We start from the raw sequence: 15,997 nt of genomic DNA on the forward strand, positions 1-15,997 counted from the left end.
ATTTTTTCTAAGCTGTTTGCAGCTTTTCATGGCTTTCAACCTTCTTATCTTCAAAATGTCGGATTTTACTGTAATATTCCTGTTTGCGCAATGGTGCATTTTGACAGTGAAAGGCAACAAGGAGAGAAAAGATTGGTTACCTTCCTCTCAATTTCGGGCGCTAAAAAGAGTGATGTAGCTTCATAAAGCTGGCTCTTGTAAAACAACATCTTTTTTACCATTATGATCATGCGCAGAGGAACGACCTGAAGCCAATAAAGAGCGAGTGATTAAATTTTCTTGGCTCGCATTAAAGCAGAACTACGTTAATTTTTAAAATACTTATAAATAGATATTTCCATTTTATCCAAGGTGGTAACATTAAGTTCCATCTCTCAAAGATTTCCGGCCGTTGTTTCCAGGAAATCTCGAAAACTAAAATCCTGTTGAATCAGCAGGGGGCGGGAAGATGAGAGACCCTGGAAACGAGGTTGTTTCTGATAATGATACTCGCGTGACTCGGAAACTCGTCACTAGTGCTCCTCGGGCGTACCTCTAGCCGGTAGGATTTAGGACGGGCGAACTTCTTTGGGGGCAGGATGGGTGAAAGTTACTTTTAGTGGACCAAAAATTCCTGAGGGCTATGGCACTTCGTGTCTACGAGGTCAGTTTCCAGTTTTTATTTTCATCTGAACTGTATCCGGCTGTATCTAAACACAGTTGCTAACAATATCCCTATTCGAACAACAACAAACATATGAAACATATGAGTGAACTGCGGTTATGAGACGTATATAAGAACGATCCTTCGCAGTAAAGCACTATTGTTGTTGTTCGATTTATCATCTACGGGTTTATATCGAATTAATTTGATGGCCTGCTCCCAGTTGGCTTGTTAGCTCAATTGGTAGAGCGCTGCACTAGTATCGCAGAGGTCAGTGGTTCGAATCCCGTACAGGCCTGAAATTTTTTTCAGGTCTGATTTCCACTATTGCTCAAATAGTGCTTTACTGCGAAGGATCGTTCTTATATACGTAAATATCCCTATTCAGTTACACTTTCGAGAAACTGGTAACAGTATTTCTTAGCTATATCTTACCGGTTATTCCAGCAAAAATGTGCCAAGCCTGCTAACGAAATGACCAGCATCTAATTTCTCCTCACGGTAATACTGTTGAATCATTCATTAGGCTCATGAGAAATGATCGCCAACTTAAAGTGCTACCTACTGAGACCAAATTTAGAGTTTGCCAGATTTTTCACTTTTTGGAATCCTTACTATAAAAGTCATTATAAAAATTCGAAGTGAAAATCTATTTTTTTTAGACTTGTTTTCCTCGATTCAACGTCAGCCATTACTCAAACTAAGAAAGGGCCGCGCGTAAGTCTGTGACGTCATATTATCCCCTAAACTTTCGCGCAAGCTCGTAACCAAGAAATAGACGGAGATTAGATCGTGATCGTTCCGTTCATTCTCACCTCACGTTTTCTAGACCTCGAGATCGTGCAACGATTGAACTTTCCGTGAGTTAAATTTGTTTGATTTTCATTGTTATCTATTTATTTATTCTTCAAGACTCATAATCCGCCATGTAAGATTTAGACACAAACAAATTTCTTTTGCTGGAATAAAGTCTTACCTTTCCTTATAAAATCTGCTTTAATGTAGCAACATTAGCTTCAATTCATGAATATCAATAGCTCAATGTTGCTGAAGGAGTATGAAAAATTGTCTAGGTTCCTAACTTAACCAGGCCAGGCAAAAGCCATGGAAAAGGCCTCTGTAGTTGAGAAGACAAGCTTTCTCGCAGGCTACCACTCTCTGGTTAATCGATTTGTCCCAAAGATGTAGACCACCTTATACCTATACCCTGCAGGTTTATAAAATTTCATATAAAGCACAATACAGGTAGTTAATTTCACTGTATAAGAACAGCAAAGCACCAGGCACTATTTTGTTAAAAACAGAATACTTTTATTAACTAAAAAATTATCAGGAGTAGTTATATCTTTGGGGGAAGGTCAAATTAGTTCCTACGTGATATGCATAGCACAGCCACGCTGATAATTTCAAAGAGGAAAAGTTGGAACATGAACATTTATTTCCTTATAGTTACGGTTTACCATATTATCCTGTTTTCCAATTCTTGGTTCTAGAAACAATTTGGTAGTCAATTACTTATTCTCAATTGTCATGGAATAAATTGCCCATCATAATGTATTTTATCTCATATATTCTCTCCTCTTATAGGCTGATCAACTCCATCGTATTTGATCATTTTCGGTATATTCCGTGCTCTTGAGGAAACATCCCTTTAGTCAATTTCCTGTCACGTGTTTGAATGAAGACAAAGTATGCTTAATCATGGCAGTACTGTTTGGACGTGATCTTTATAACTACACGTTCAAAGAATGAACGCATTTAAGCGGAAAAACGTAATTTTAAGACTAACATTTTCTTTCAAAACTTTAAAACAGGAGTTGGTGTAGGTAAATATGACCAGAGGTAAAGTTAAAGTTGATGTGTAAAATTTAGTTTCTTCCAATATAATTCCAGTGTGTTTTTTCGGAAGTTGCTAGAAAGTGAATAAAAATTCAGAAACTGTTCCAACTATTTTTGTGAAGTCACTGACGTCTGTAAGTATATTATGTCAACTCAGATCATAATCAAGGTTCGGAATTTTTCCTGAGGGTAGATCGTCAGATGAAGGCAAAATCAAAAAGTTATCAAACTCCGTGATGTGCAAGTTTAAAAAAGATTGGGATAGAATATTGATACCGGCTTGAGTTGATATTCGTAGGCATAAATATTTTTTAGGCCAAATTCAGAGTCATTTTAGCACTTTGGAGGGCATTGAGAAAATAAAAACTAAATATAAAAATTACAACAAAACAGTCAGAACAATCACGCAAGCGTAACATGCATTTCAACCGCCAAAATCTCCACTTAAGTCCGCAAAATGCGCTGCAATGCCCAACAAAATGATAATCATTCCCCATTTTGATCGTTACATATTCACCTAAGTGCTCATGGTGGATCACCCCGACACTGGGGTGAACAAATGTTCAAGTTTATACAAAAACAGTGAAGTCATTTACTACAAAAATGATTTTGATTCCTTTATTCCTGCAACGATTACAATATTTTCAGATGCAAATCCCGCGCGAGTTGCTAGGTGAATAACAAATGATATTCGGAAATTAAGCATCCAATCAGAGCGCGCCTTCAACGCTATCCGTTGTTTTAGAAAATGTTGAATTTAATATTTTCGTAATCTGCATGCTGAGTAATATATTGAAATTGTGCACAAAAGTTACTTGTTAATCAGTTTTTAGAGTGTGAGTCTTTACGGAACTCATTGGGTCCTCAGTGCTCCGGCCATGTGACAAACAAAAGAAATACAGAGTTTAGTTGATAACAACCTTCATTCTTTATTCATTTCGCACCCTATATCATACATTATATTACAAATTTCATTTAAATTATGATATATTTCATTTTCTGTGATAAATAAAAGTTACAATGTACAAGTAAAATGTTCAATTCCTTTAGTAGTCTCCAATCACACGGCTGATTCAAGACACGTCTCCTATCAGAAATTTAATATGAGCTCGTAAATTAAATATGCATAAGAAGGTAAAACATTTTCAAAGCTTTGAAAGATAAATCTGTGGCCTTTTAAAAACACGATCCACCATAGCACTCGCTTCAATAGCACAGCCCCACGAGAAAGTCACACCCGAGCCCCCATGTCCATAGTTGTGCAGAAGAGAAGGACACACATGGTCCCACTCAAGACGAACGTTACCATGGCGAGCAGGACGCAAGCCAACCAACACTTCTTCTACATCATCGTCTCCATAGTTACGGAGGGGTGGGTAGAACTCCTTTACCTTCTCAAACATTCTTCTGATTGGTGGATAGTCGAGCGTCAGATCTCTGTCCCACTGATGAGGTTGCACCATTCCACCCAACCATAGTTTGTCGTCACCTCTTGGTAAAATGAACACGAAGCTTTGTCCTTCCTTATCTGACTCATCAAACTCCTTGATTATAGAGATGCACATGGAGTGATTGAGTTTGGGCATCAAACTTCCGTCATTTCTCACTTTTAAAATCACGCCTGTAATGACAAAATAGAAAGGCTGATCGGTGAGTGAGGAAAAAACTAAATTCTGTCAATCGACCCACTCAGGATGCCCAACATATATGATTTAGTAGGACATACAGAAGTTATTTACCTCTCAGAGGGTAAACATCTTCATCTCCTGCCAATTCTTTGGCCTTGAGTCCAGAGCAGTTAAAGATTAACTGAGCTTTGTATTTCTTTTTCAAGTCTTCTGCTTGATCCCTCAACAATCCATGAATCTCATCGTGTACAAAGCGACAGCCCTTTTCACGACACTGTTTGTAAAGCCACTGCATGTAGGTGACTGTGTCAACCATGGGGGCCATGTGTTGATATGCGTCCACAACACCCGTGTCTGTGTTCACACCTGAGTCAGAAGAAAGAAAAGAAATTCAGGATTTATTTAACTGTTGATCGGAGAACTTAGTAGTGAGTGTTTGAGTGAGAGCATTTTTCTCTTTTTTATTCAGTCTGGACGCTTCTAGCGAAGAGTATTCATTCACCAAAACATTGAAAGGGAAACGACATATTTTTGTTCCATTTACCAAGTTCAAACTTACCAGTTTCTTCAATAAGTTTGGCGTCATGTCGGAATCCCGGTAAATGATTCAGTTCGTTCATCTTTTCCAACTGTTGAGGAAGATTGTTCACCTGAAGAATTAAAGGGAAAGAGTTATAGTGTCAACATTCAAAAGTTGTTTGACATTTGAGAGAAAACATTTAGTACTGTAGCTGAGACTACTCACAGGATAAAAGACGAAACGATTGCCCCGAAAAAAAAGTTCTGCAAATGAAGAGTTACCTTGTCTTTAAAGTAGAAGATAGATTGCCTGAGGAAAGCTCCAGTTTCCTTTGAATTCATGGCTAACTCCATGAACTTAGCATAGCCATCCATGCACCAAACCTTGGCTCTCTCCAGTGACTTTTCGTTGGTGTGTCGCCCACAGACCGCTGGGGGCCACTCCCATAGAGCGCCCGCGATCTCAGAAGTGATGCGTTTACCGGAGGAGACTGGGGAGGCGTACTCCTTCGCTAAAACTGTGACTTTGTACCTAACACAAGGCGATAATAAGGGGGGTTAATAAGACTGAATTCTCACAAATGATCTGATGATGTTAAAACCGCTAGTTTTATCCCCAACTTTTGTCGCTATTTTGTTTTCTTTGGTTTTTCATAAAAAAACAAAACAAAACAAGCCATTGATAAACTTACCCTTTATTCAACAACTGTAACGCACTGGTCATTCCAACAACCCCGCCTCCAATAATTAATACACGAGGAACTTTCTGAATGTTCTAGAATGAAAAGGAAAGAGTTGTAATCAGTTCTTCTGTAACTTTTCCCTTCCTTTGGTTATAATTCATGCCTTAGGATTTTGTATTTAGAATTCAATAAAGGAATGTACTTTGCTGTCAGTGCTGGAAACGGAGCCGAGAACTATCATCCATTAAGTATGGTGATAGCTTTTAAAAAGTCTTTCCGTCATAAGTGGACAATATTCAGAATTCTTACCTTTAGTTTCTTGGAGGTGTCCAAGGTTGTTCCAAACTGTAAAAAAGGCATGTTTTTGATGGAAGTTCAGTTTTCAAGCCTCTATCGTTCTGTTTTCTTGAGTCTTCAAGTTGATCTGGTTCACTTGGCAAATGTACTCCCCGTTTTATAGACAAGTCACACGAGGACGTATTGAAAAATTCGGAAATAGGACATTTTTTCTCACTTAACGCGTGACGTCAATATTCCTGAGGAATCTAACTCGTACTGACTTACGCAAACTCACCAAACAGGCGAAAGCTCACGTTTACTTTACACGCACACAAAAAAATTAGAATTAAAAACTCACCAACATTTACATGTATCGATGGGAGCTGTTTCTCGTGGGAGAGAAATCCAGAATATTTTGGAGCTAATTTGATTCAAGTCATATATGTAGTTTTCTTTTTTTGTCTTTTCTTTTGGTGGGGAAGGGGGGAGGGTGGAGGTGGGAGAGAACTGTCTGTAAGCTAAATCTTGGAATCCCGCACGTATCTGTTAATCGTACGTGATTTCCTCGCAAAGAAGTCGTAGGTGAGTACCGACACGTGGAAGATCCAGTGTCGTTGGATTGGGAATAAGATTATTAGCTCTGTATATTCTCTTGACATGTTTTTTCCATTCAAAAATTCTCAAAAAACGCTCTCTGAGAATGTGACTTATTGACTGTTGCGTCATCTCCTCGTAGGCTCCTCGAAGACGCTCCTTGTCATGTCCATAGCAACACACTAGCTGTTACGCAATACACCGGTCGTGTATTTCTACGTTACGCATGACTTTGCAATAAAAGTGCGTACGTTACGTGATTACCAGAAGTAGGGCTGCGACAATTAGTTTGTACTATCTATGCGTGAAGGAAAATTTAAAGGGGGCAGTCACGGTGTCTTTTTAAGATGGTTCGCAACCGAACGCTGGAAACAGCATGTTTTGCCCCCGTGGTTAGTCTGGCTCATGTCGATCAATACAGAACGTGTCATCAAAATGCTAATATAAAGCCGTCGGAAATGTAATGCCATTCAGCCGGGGACAATCACAGTGTCTATCTAAGATGGTTCGCAACCAAACGCTGGAAACAGCATGTTTTGTCCCAATTAGCCTGGCTCGTGTCGACAAATAGAGAACGTGTCGTCAAAATGCTAACATAGAGCCGTCGGAAGTCAAGTAAACCCATCACTACCGGGGTTGGGGTCAAATAACCTATGGTATTGACATTTCAAGTACACTGGGCTAAGGGCACGATCTCCGGATTTGCTTTTTAGAGTCAAAAGGTGTTTGCAGTTCTCTTCTGAAGACTAAACAAAAGGGATCGGTTGCTAAACAGTTACATGTCACGGGTTAATTTTCGGGTGTTAGAGACAGATGAAAATCAAAGTATTAAACTGCCTTGTCATTTGAACGAAGCGAGTTTAGTTGTGATGCCAGTCACTCGCGTCACTCCGTGACAATGGTAAATACGTCAAAATCATTCAGGATTTACTGATAGAACAACAACGAAGAATGAATAAAAGTTCTAAGCTGAAACATTTTTTTGCTGTGTTTATCCGAACCGAACCTTTAATGTTAATTTGCCCTAGTAGTGATGAAACCCTTCGATATTTACTTTTTGAGGAGCGCTGGATTGCCCGTTTGTGATCGCGTGATGAAACGTGACCATCGATTTCCGCTCACTAAATCAATTAGTTCTACTTTTGATCCAAGTCACTAACTTCACCTTAAAGCTTTGAAAAGTTTGAGCTCTAGATAGTTATTCTCTTTCCCTCAAAGGATCAAAGTCTATATGACGTGGAATGCAAAACTAAAATTTGAAGCAAAGGAACTCGTTTCTGACAATGTAAGTAATATTTGAATACATGCATTAACGTCTGTTGCCAAAGGCACAATAGAGGAATGTTTGGAGGAGACCTGCAGGTCAGGTAGTCACGTTCTTCCACCAATGTTTCCTTGGAAGTTTGTGAAAGAAAATAACACACCGGATGTTGAGATTAACTTTTTATTATCGATCAAGGGGGGATTGATTGTCAAAGTGCCGAAGACAATGCTTTGAACGAAGCTCACGTATTAACGTGCGGATTCGCAGATTTGGGCTAGCACGAATTTCGAAAACAAAAACACGTTATGTATATTATCTATGCCATCCATGAAAAGTGACTTAAAATCACGGCCAGAAGTTAACGATTGCGAAAAAAATAGGAGTAATTTTTTTTCTTAGTAAACGTGACTGTCATGAAAAGTACATGTTGCCTTGTCATGCATTCCTTGGGGACCATTGACGTCAGCTTAAAAGGGAGGACAATTGTCCATTTTCCGAATCTTCAATATCTCTGTGTTTCACATGGCTATATAACGGGAAAATATCGGCAAAAGGGACCTGATCAGCTTGAAGACTCTAAAAGAAAAAAGTGTTGAAGACGTACCTGAGAAGTCATCTTAAATTCGAGAAGCAGCCTCTAAGACTATGGCTCTCCAGTTTGGAAGAACTTTAGACAATACAAGGAAACTTAAGGTAAGGATTCTGACATGGAACTTACGGGAAAAAGACGAATTACCAATAAAATTATATGATATTTTCGAGGAAAGGCTTTGTTTGAAAATAAATGCCATTTATTGCCGTCGAGTATTGACTAAGTACATTTATAACATAGCTAGCAGAGCCGCGCAATCAAATTCAGTATACGTAAGCGTGCTCAAAATCTCGATAGTGCACGCTGATCGCGTGAGCAAATCGCTTCGCTAGAAATTTTTCTTTTCGCGCGAGCAGCCATTGTTAGCGGGGGGAAAAAGAATATATTTCGTGACAATAATGGATACAAACAGACTCGGCCCACCAGTACCAAAACGAAGACAATTTTCCGACCTTTTTCCTTGGGCTAGAGTTCTTAAATGAGGCAGAAAAAGAGAAAAACAACGGAAAAGGAGACTAGGCATCAGCGCAGTCACGATTCGCTTCACTGTCAGAGGGTGAATTGCAACAAATTTTGACAGAAAGACACTCTGGTAAAACCAAACAAATGACAAACTGGTCAAAACCAAGTCCTATTTTGCTTAATATTTCGCTTACTGCGAACAATCACCTCTGATAATGTTGTCCGTTTTTCGCGTCGGATTTGTAGCAGGCGTATAAAGGGGGGGGGGGGGGGGAAGATCGGAAAAAGTGCAGATCTTTCTCCTCCCCCGCCCCCTCCCCTTTATACGCCTGTTACACAGGCTAGCTATGTCATAAAACAATTGGTTCGTGCTTTTTACATTGTAGATGCACGTCAATCACTGAGAAATCCCCTCCTGACAGAGACAAGAAAAGAAAAAGCTTGTCTGAATTCTCTCCTTTTCATTGTAGAAGGCTCAAAAAGCTCCTCGTGTATTAATTATTGGAGGTGGAGTTGTTGGGATGACCAGTGCGTTACAGTTGTTGAATAAAGGGTAAGTTTATCCTCAGACTTCTTTCCTGACCGGCTGTGAAAAAAAGTAACAGACAGGATCAGCAACAAAAGCGGAAAGCGCTGAAAACATCAATCATGCGAAGCATATGTGACATTGACACGATCTTTTACTTACAAACTACAAATGTTTTGCTCATGTTTTTTTTTTTAGAAGCAAAACCTCACCGCGACAAAGTTTGTCTCTCCAATCATCACTAGCAAAGTGAGGCAAAGAGTTCAGAAAAAAAGATACTTATAAATGTTAAGAGCTTTGTACAATTCACACAGATTATAATAATGAGTTCTAACATCTTAAGCCAGGCTGGCGAATACAACTACAATAAATATTCAAATAGGAAAAAATCAGCGGTCAAATACGATTACGAAACGCTGCCATTCCATTTCTTGCAAAGCATTCTGATACTAGAATAAAATGAAGTAAATCCACGTTTTAGACGAATAAAATTGGGTTTTAAACCTGTCCACTCTTTAACAGAAAATAGGGACAACTCTTCAGGTGGTTTTTTTAAAAATAAATATGCAATGGCAATCTTCTTAAATACTCCATCGTTCCTAGGTACAAAGTGACAGTTTTAGCGAAGGAGTACGCCTCCCCAGTCTCCTCCGGTAAACGCATCACTTCTGAGATCGCTGGTGCTCTATGGGAATGGCCTCCAGCGGTCTGTGGGCGACACACCAACGAAAAGTCTCTGGAGAGAGCCAAGGTTTGGTGCATGGATGGCTATGCCAAGTTCATGGAGCTGGCCATGAATTCAAAGGAAACTGGAGCTTTCCTCAGACGATCTATCTTTTACTTTAAGGACAAGGTAACTCTTAGCTTCATTTACCGAACACTTTGATCCGTCGTAACGTCTTGGATCCAATTAGACTCAGATAAAACTATTTCTCACGATCTTGCTCTTTCCCTTTCTTTCGTCAGGTAAATAATCTTCCTGAACAGTTGGAAAAGATGAATGAACTGAATCATTTGCCAGGGTTCCGCCATGATGCCAAACTCATTGAAGAAACTGGTAAGTTAGATCACAGCAAAAATTCATTCATTGTTCTCGCTCTTTGCTATTTAGCTGCGAGGATCTAGAATCTATAAGAAAATTCCCATTATGACGTACTTCAAATTACCTTTGAATCAACGAGGCCTCGGTTTTTTTTCTCCTTTAGGCGTGAACACACACACGGGTGTTGTGGACGCATATCAACACATGGCTCCCATGGTTGACACAGTCACCTACATGCAGTGGCTTTACAAACAGTGTCGTGAAAAGGGCTGTCACTTTGTACACGATGAGATTCACGGATTGTTGAGGGATCAAGCAGAAGACTTGAAAAAGAAATACAAAGCTCAGTTAATCTTTAACTGCTCTGGACTCAACGCCAAAGAATTGGCAGGAGATGAAGATGTTTACCCTCTGAGAGGTAAATAACCACTTTATTTCTTGGTTGTGCTTTTCACCCCTACAGTAAGAAACAAGAAATGAGTTTTGGCCCCGATTACCGATCAGCCTTTCTATTTTGTCATTACAGGCGTGATTTTAAAAGTGAGAAATGACGGAAGTTTGATGCCCAAACTCAATCACTCCATGTGCATCTCTATAATCAAGGAGTTTGATGAGTCAGATAAGGAAGGACAAAGCTTCGTGTTCATTTTACCAAGAGGTGACGACAAACTGTGGTTGGGTGGAATGGTGCAACCTCATCAATGGGACAGAGATCTGACGCTCGACTATCCACCAATCAGAAGAATGTTTGAGAAGGTAAAGGAGTTCTACCCACCCCTCCGTAACTATGGAGACGATGATGTAGAGGAAGTGTTGGTTGGCTTGCGTCCTGCTCGCCATGGTAACGTTCGTCTTGAGTGGGATCCTGTGTGTCCTTCTCTTCTGCACAACTATGGACATGGGGGCTCTGGTGTGACTTTCTCGTGGGGCTGTGCTATTGAAGCGAGTGCTATGGTGGATCGTGTTTTTAAAAGACCACAGATTTATCTCTCAAAGCTTTGAACATTTGTTATCGTATTTTGAGTTAAAAACTTTGTGAGTTCAGTTTAAAGAGCTAATAGGATATGAGTCATGAATCCTGAGCTGTGTGATGAGGGCGTTTTGATCGAATCGAGAAGTTCACTTGTAAATTGTATATTTTATTTATAACAGAAAATATAAATTATAATAATTTTTAAAGAAATTTGTAATTTATTTTTTATCATGGAGTTGGAAGCAAATATTTAATAAAAGTCATTATATTTGAAATAATATCTTGCTTATATTTGACACCCGTATATAAGGCCAGGTGAAAGCGATTCACCTTTTAATCTTAGCGCTAGAGGTCGCTAAAACTCAGGGCCACTCCTTCCCGTTTTAATCCATCATCCAGAAACGGATAATGAGATTGACTCAGCTAGAGGATGTTAGTTTGATAGAACACCAAATTCTCCTGACCAGTTCAAAAGGAAACATACTGTTTCTGTAAAAGAGAATTTGTGCTTTAGATGTTAGGAGTTACTGTCCATTTTTAAACCAAAGAATAGCGGTCGGTCGAGTAACTAAGACTACCGCGGCCGAAAGAAAAGAATATTACAGAAGTGGAAAATGACTTTCGTTCGGTTGTTTCGCTTTCAAATTAAAGGGAGGTGATATCTTATGGCGTATACCCGCTGAAACGGATCTGCTACTTATATTTCACTCTTAGAAACTGTTCGGAAGCCACTATGACAGTGACTCAGATAATCGGAGAGGATATAATTCCCGATTTCTTTGCAAACGACGTCCAGCTTTTCTAGACTTCCTAGATAAATCATAATCTTTTTCCACACACAAGCGGAGCCCAAGAGTCTTAATCTAACTTGCGCGACAAAGAATGCTCCGATGAAACCCAAAATTTCCCTGCACATCCCCTCTGAACTCATAAGGAGCAGATACGGAGTGCTCATCCTTGGGGTTCCCCGCTATTCACTGACGGTTAATACCGGACGTCGCACTGTGGTAACTTTCGTTTGAGTTCTAAGACATCTTGAGTGGTGATACTCCTACAATTTAGAATCTCTAACTCCTTGAGATCCGTCAAGTTCCGCGATATAAGAACTAATGTCTTATTGGTTACATGGGAACAGTTAAGAATGTGCAATATTTGCAACCAGCGGCAGCGCAAAATTATGCTATTTAATCCTTGTGATGTACAGTCACGACAGTCGCCGAGATAGAGATCGGTTATAAAAGGTATGTTTTCGGCAATAGCAGTCAAATAATTGTCCTTCATTCTTCCTGAATATAATTTGAATCGTCTCAACTTTTGACAAGTTTCTGCGATGGTGGGAATGAAACCGCCATGAATGTTGTATGGATTAAAACAGTGCTCTCCGACAATGAGAGTTTGTAAGTTTGGGCTTTTCTCGGCAATCTTCGCAACGCCGACGTCGGAAATAGATGTATCGATCATTTTAAGGAACGAGAGATTAGGAAAAGGTTTTAGGTCTTCCGGTGAGAGTGTAAGAACGTCTGTGATGCTGTATAGACGTTCCAGGTGCACTTTTGACAGGGTTAAATGACAAATTTGGAACACGGCACGGACTCCGCGGTCTGAAATCTGATGGCATTCCCGAACAGTGAAAGACTTGAGATTTGGACAGCAAAACGGGAGGGCAAATAATGCGTCATCAGTGATAAAACAGCACCATGTAAGATCAATGGCTGTCAGCCCGGGGAAACAAGAGCATAATCTCCATAATGAGAGGTCATCTACCACTGGTTCGCCCTCGTCAAACGGGATGACGTCATGAATGGAGATCGCTTTTAAATCTTTTACGCTGCTACACACAGACACTATCATTCGATGGCAGTTCCCTCTACTCCCTAACTTAACATTTTCCAAGTTTGGGCACTGCTTTAACAGTCTGTCAAAACCTTGTTCTGACACTCCGCTAAGAAAAACGTTTAGCCTTTTTAGGCGCATGCAGTTTGAGGCTATCGCGTTCATTCCTGCGTCGGATACTTGAAAGCAGCCTTCCACGTTTAAATCACGGAGATCTGCGCAATTTTGCGCGACTTTTTGAACAACGACATCTGTGAGCCACCGGCAGTCGCTTACGTCTATTTGCTGAATAGTCTTACCCCAGGCTGTGATCCAACCTTCTAGGATATTGTTATTGACCTTGCTCGATAAGAAGCTATCCTCACTAAGATCTATACTCTTCCACACACTGTAGTCTTTCAGAAGGTAGTGCCACCTCCAACACACCCGTCGCAACAGGAGGCGTTCTTTGATCGTGAATGTACAAAATATTTGTAATATTATTGAATCCGGGAGATCATGGAGCACAAAAGATGTATGACCTTCATCCATGAGTCGAAAGTCGCTTGAATTCACTTCGCCGTCAAATAAACTGCTGGTAATATGTATTGATAGTAACCTTAAGTACTTGGAGATTTCTCTTCTTATTAATGACGTCATAAATGACCCTAAGTGCGCGCGCCACTGCTAATTGAGGAGTTGCAGGTAAAAAAAATCTTTCTGATGCTAATGGCAGCTGCAATTCGAGAATATTTCCCCAAGCACTTACTTAAAATCTTCACCGACTAATTTTAGGTGACAATAACAGTCCCCCCCGGCCCCCCCCCCCACCTACAATTCGATGGCCGAAGTGCCTTTCCCACCGCTCACCGTGAAAGGAGACGGAGAAATTTAGCTGTGGAGCGTAAGAAAATAATTGTGATTAGGAAATTTCTGTCTCAGAGGGCTTCTAGGAAATAAGGAAGGTCTCACGCGCTTATTTTTAAGGTCCACCGAAACAAATTTCAACTGGAACCAACCGCGAGATTTGTTGGTGATGGCTATGCGCCTTTCTTGATTGATTTCAGCGGAGAGACTGGCACTACAGTCCTCCATAAACAAACATGGCGGACGAAGAAGAGCAATTTTGGGAAATCTCTTCTTTTGTGTTCAGTTTTATCGTCAGAGGAGTGGTAGCTGTAGCTGTGCTGTTTACTGCAACTTTTTTGACCAAATTTTTCAGCCAGGGGAGTGATAGTCATATTTCAGTCCCAGTTGATACAAATTTTTGTCAATCTTCGGAATGCCTTCGATGCTCTCACAATTTAATTAAATCGCCATCGGAAACAGCTGAGATATTGTTTTCAAAACTGGACGAATTTGCACGGATGAAATCGGACAAGGGTGGACTTGATCGCCTTTTTAAAGGAATCGAATACAACAGGACACACAAGAAGAGGAATAATCTCTCATCCGCACAAAAACCTACAGTGTTTTATCTAGACGGATTGTCTAGCAAACCTTGGCATGACTGCCTCTCAGATCAACCAACAACTTTGGTCTGTTCCGAGAACTTTGAGAAGATACGGTCAGAATTCAACCAAATTCGATTTGACGTAAGTGGTGAAGGATGGGTTAAAAATTCAACTCCCGAAGGGGAATGGTTAGTTTATCACTTGATAAATCAAGGGAAAAGAGTTGTCCGAAATTGCAGGAAGTGCCCGAGAACCGTGGAGATCATTGAATCTATCGAATCATCTGTGAAAGGATGCTCTTTTGGCAATGCGCTGTTTTCAGTTGTTCGAGCTGGAACACACATAACTTCTCACTACGGCCCAACAAATTGTAGGATTAGGTGTCATTTGCCTCTTTTTGTTCCGGACAATTGTCACTTGTGCGTGAACGGCGAACAGAGAAGGTGGAATGAAAGAGAACTTTTACTGTTTGACGATTCTTTTCTTCACGAAGCGTGGCACAAAGGTTTGAACGGTGAAAGAGTTGTCCTCATGTTAGATCTCTGGCACTCAGAGATCACAGCATTGGAAAAGGAAGCACTTGCATATATGTTCCCACCAAGTTAACACGTGGCAGACGAACAATAACTCTCCCCTCTATTGGTTTCATGTGAAATGAAACACCAAAAGGTCCAGTTTTAAAATAAAGAAGTTTGCAGGCCTCTATTTGAAAATTTTGCAAATCACACCTACATTATGGAGTGGCACACTCTTCTTTTTCTTTACAGTCTTTAAATTGAAGTTTTAAATCTGAGCATATTTCCATCCAAGATGTCAGTTTCCCAGTTCCTTTGAGCTGATATTAACCTATTGACGTCCAGTGCACCTGTATGCGCCCATGGGGACCCACACCCTTTCTACGCCTTGTGACGTCATCACTTTTAACCCTGGAGCACGACTTTGAGCACGGACTTGAACAGGTTGAAAATATCTTACAAATGATACCAGAATGAGCGCCATTGAGTGAAGGAGATTGGAGAAATGGCCAAAAAACCATGTAACTTTGACCTGAAAATCTGCACGAAAATCTTGTTCCATTACCCACCTACCTTTCTGAGCATGTGCTTTGAAAATAATGAGTAGTTTCCTAAAAAATGTCTACACCAAAATGAAACCTACTAAATTTCCAGCAAGTGAGGAGAAACTTCAGGCAACGAGTGGAGAAACAAAGGGCAGGAGAAAGAGAGAAAAGTAAAAGTCATAAGTGGGGCATCACTTTTCAACTCAAAAACTATCTCCAAATTTTGCTTTCTACGTGTGCCCGAGATTTTCAGGCTGCCATTTTGCATTTGGATCGAAAGGCCGTCGAGTGTACGAGCTGTCAAGGGGTTTTTGGTCAGTTTGAGCTTTTAAAACCACAACAGTGACCCGAAATCTGCTCGACTAGCTTCAAAACACAGTTTTCCACAAAGGCTGCGGCCATTAATGGGTTAAGATCAAGTCCAGGAAACAGATCCCACTATTAAAATTGGCTCCCACTAGAATTTCCTTTTTTTTTAACCAGGGATTTCTAAATGTTGCAAGGAAAAAAAAAAACTTGACCATGTGTTTATTTTAATTAGTTAGTAATCTGTTACCTTTTTCCAAAGAGTTATTATTTTCTACTTCAAATAAATTATTCAGATGCTATAGCTTGACTGAGTCATTT

The 15,997-nt window shown here is 40.1% G+C and overlaps 4 protein-coding genes across 5 annotated transcripts; 2 read left to right on the plus strand and 2 right to left on the minus strand.

Annotated features, from left to right (window-relative positions):
• Positions 1 to 3,386: 3,386 nt before the first annotated feature.
• On the minus strand, positions 3,387 to 5,777 carry LOC148717333 (uncharacterized). Its single transcript, XM_088742827.1, has 6 exons — positions 5,622 to 5,777; positions 5,322 to 5,404; positions 4,912 to 5,161; positions 4,670 to 4,760; positions 4,222 to 4,476; positions 3,387 to 4,103 (listed from the first exon to the last, which is right to left on the minus strand). Exons 1-6 carry the CDS (start codon positions 5,670 to 5,672, stop codon positions 3,628 to 3,630), a joined length of 1,206 nt encoding a protein of 401 aa, XP_088598953.1. The 5' UTR covers positions 5,673 to 5,777; the 3' UTR covers positions 3,387 to 3,627.
• Positions 5,778 to 7,956: 2,179 nt separating this feature from the next.
• LOC111322597 (uncharacterized) lies at positions 7,957 to 11,322 on the plus strand. 2 transcript variants are annotated; one of them, XM_088742828.1, is made up of 6 exons: positions 7,957 to 8,142; positions 8,974 to 9,056; positions 9,633 to 9,882; positions 9,996 to 10,086; positions 10,235 to 10,489; positions 10,598 to 11,322. In XM_088742828.1, the coding sequence occupies exons 1-6, from the start codon at positions 8,095 to 8,097 to the stop codon at positions 11,071 to 11,073; spliced, it is 1,203 nt and encodes a 400-aa protein (XP_088598954.1). In that variant the 5' UTR covers positions 7,957 to 8,094; the 3' UTR covers positions 11,074 to 11,322. The 2 variants fall into 2 exon arrangements, with proteins under 2 accessions (XP_088598954.1, XP_088598955.1); XM_088742829.1 differs by having other exon boundaries at positions 8,000 to 8,142; positions 8,890 to 9,056.
• LOC111322598 (uncharacterized) lies at positions 11,194 to 13,668 on the minus strand. The gene has a single exon (XM_088742826.1). The coding sequence runs from the start codon at positions 13,514 to 13,516 to the stop codon at positions 12,029 to 12,031; it is 1,488 nt and encodes a 495-aa protein (XP_088598952.1). The 5' UTR covers positions 13,517 to 13,668; the 3' UTR covers positions 11,194 to 12,028.
• Positions 13,669 to 13,933: 265 nt separating this feature from the next.
• LOC111322611 (aspartate beta-hydroxylase domain-containing protein 2-like) lies at positions 13,934 to 15,980 on the plus strand. The gene has a single exon (XM_022925733.2). The coding sequence runs from the start codon at positions 13,960 to 13,962 to the stop codon at positions 14,914 to 14,916; it is 957 nt and encodes a 318-aa protein (XP_022781468.2). The 5' UTR covers positions 13,934 to 13,959; the 3' UTR covers positions 14,917 to 15,980.
• Positions 15,981 to 15,997: the final 17 nt, after the last annotated feature.

This window comes from Stylophora pistillata, chromosome 13, assembly GCF_964205215.1.
Source record: "Stylophora pistillata chromosome 13, jaStyPist1.2, whole genome shotgun sequence".
In the NCBI taxonomy this organism is placed as follows: Eukaryota; Metazoa; Cnidaria; class Anthozoa; order Scleractinia; family Pocilloporidae; genus Stylophora; species Stylophora pistillata.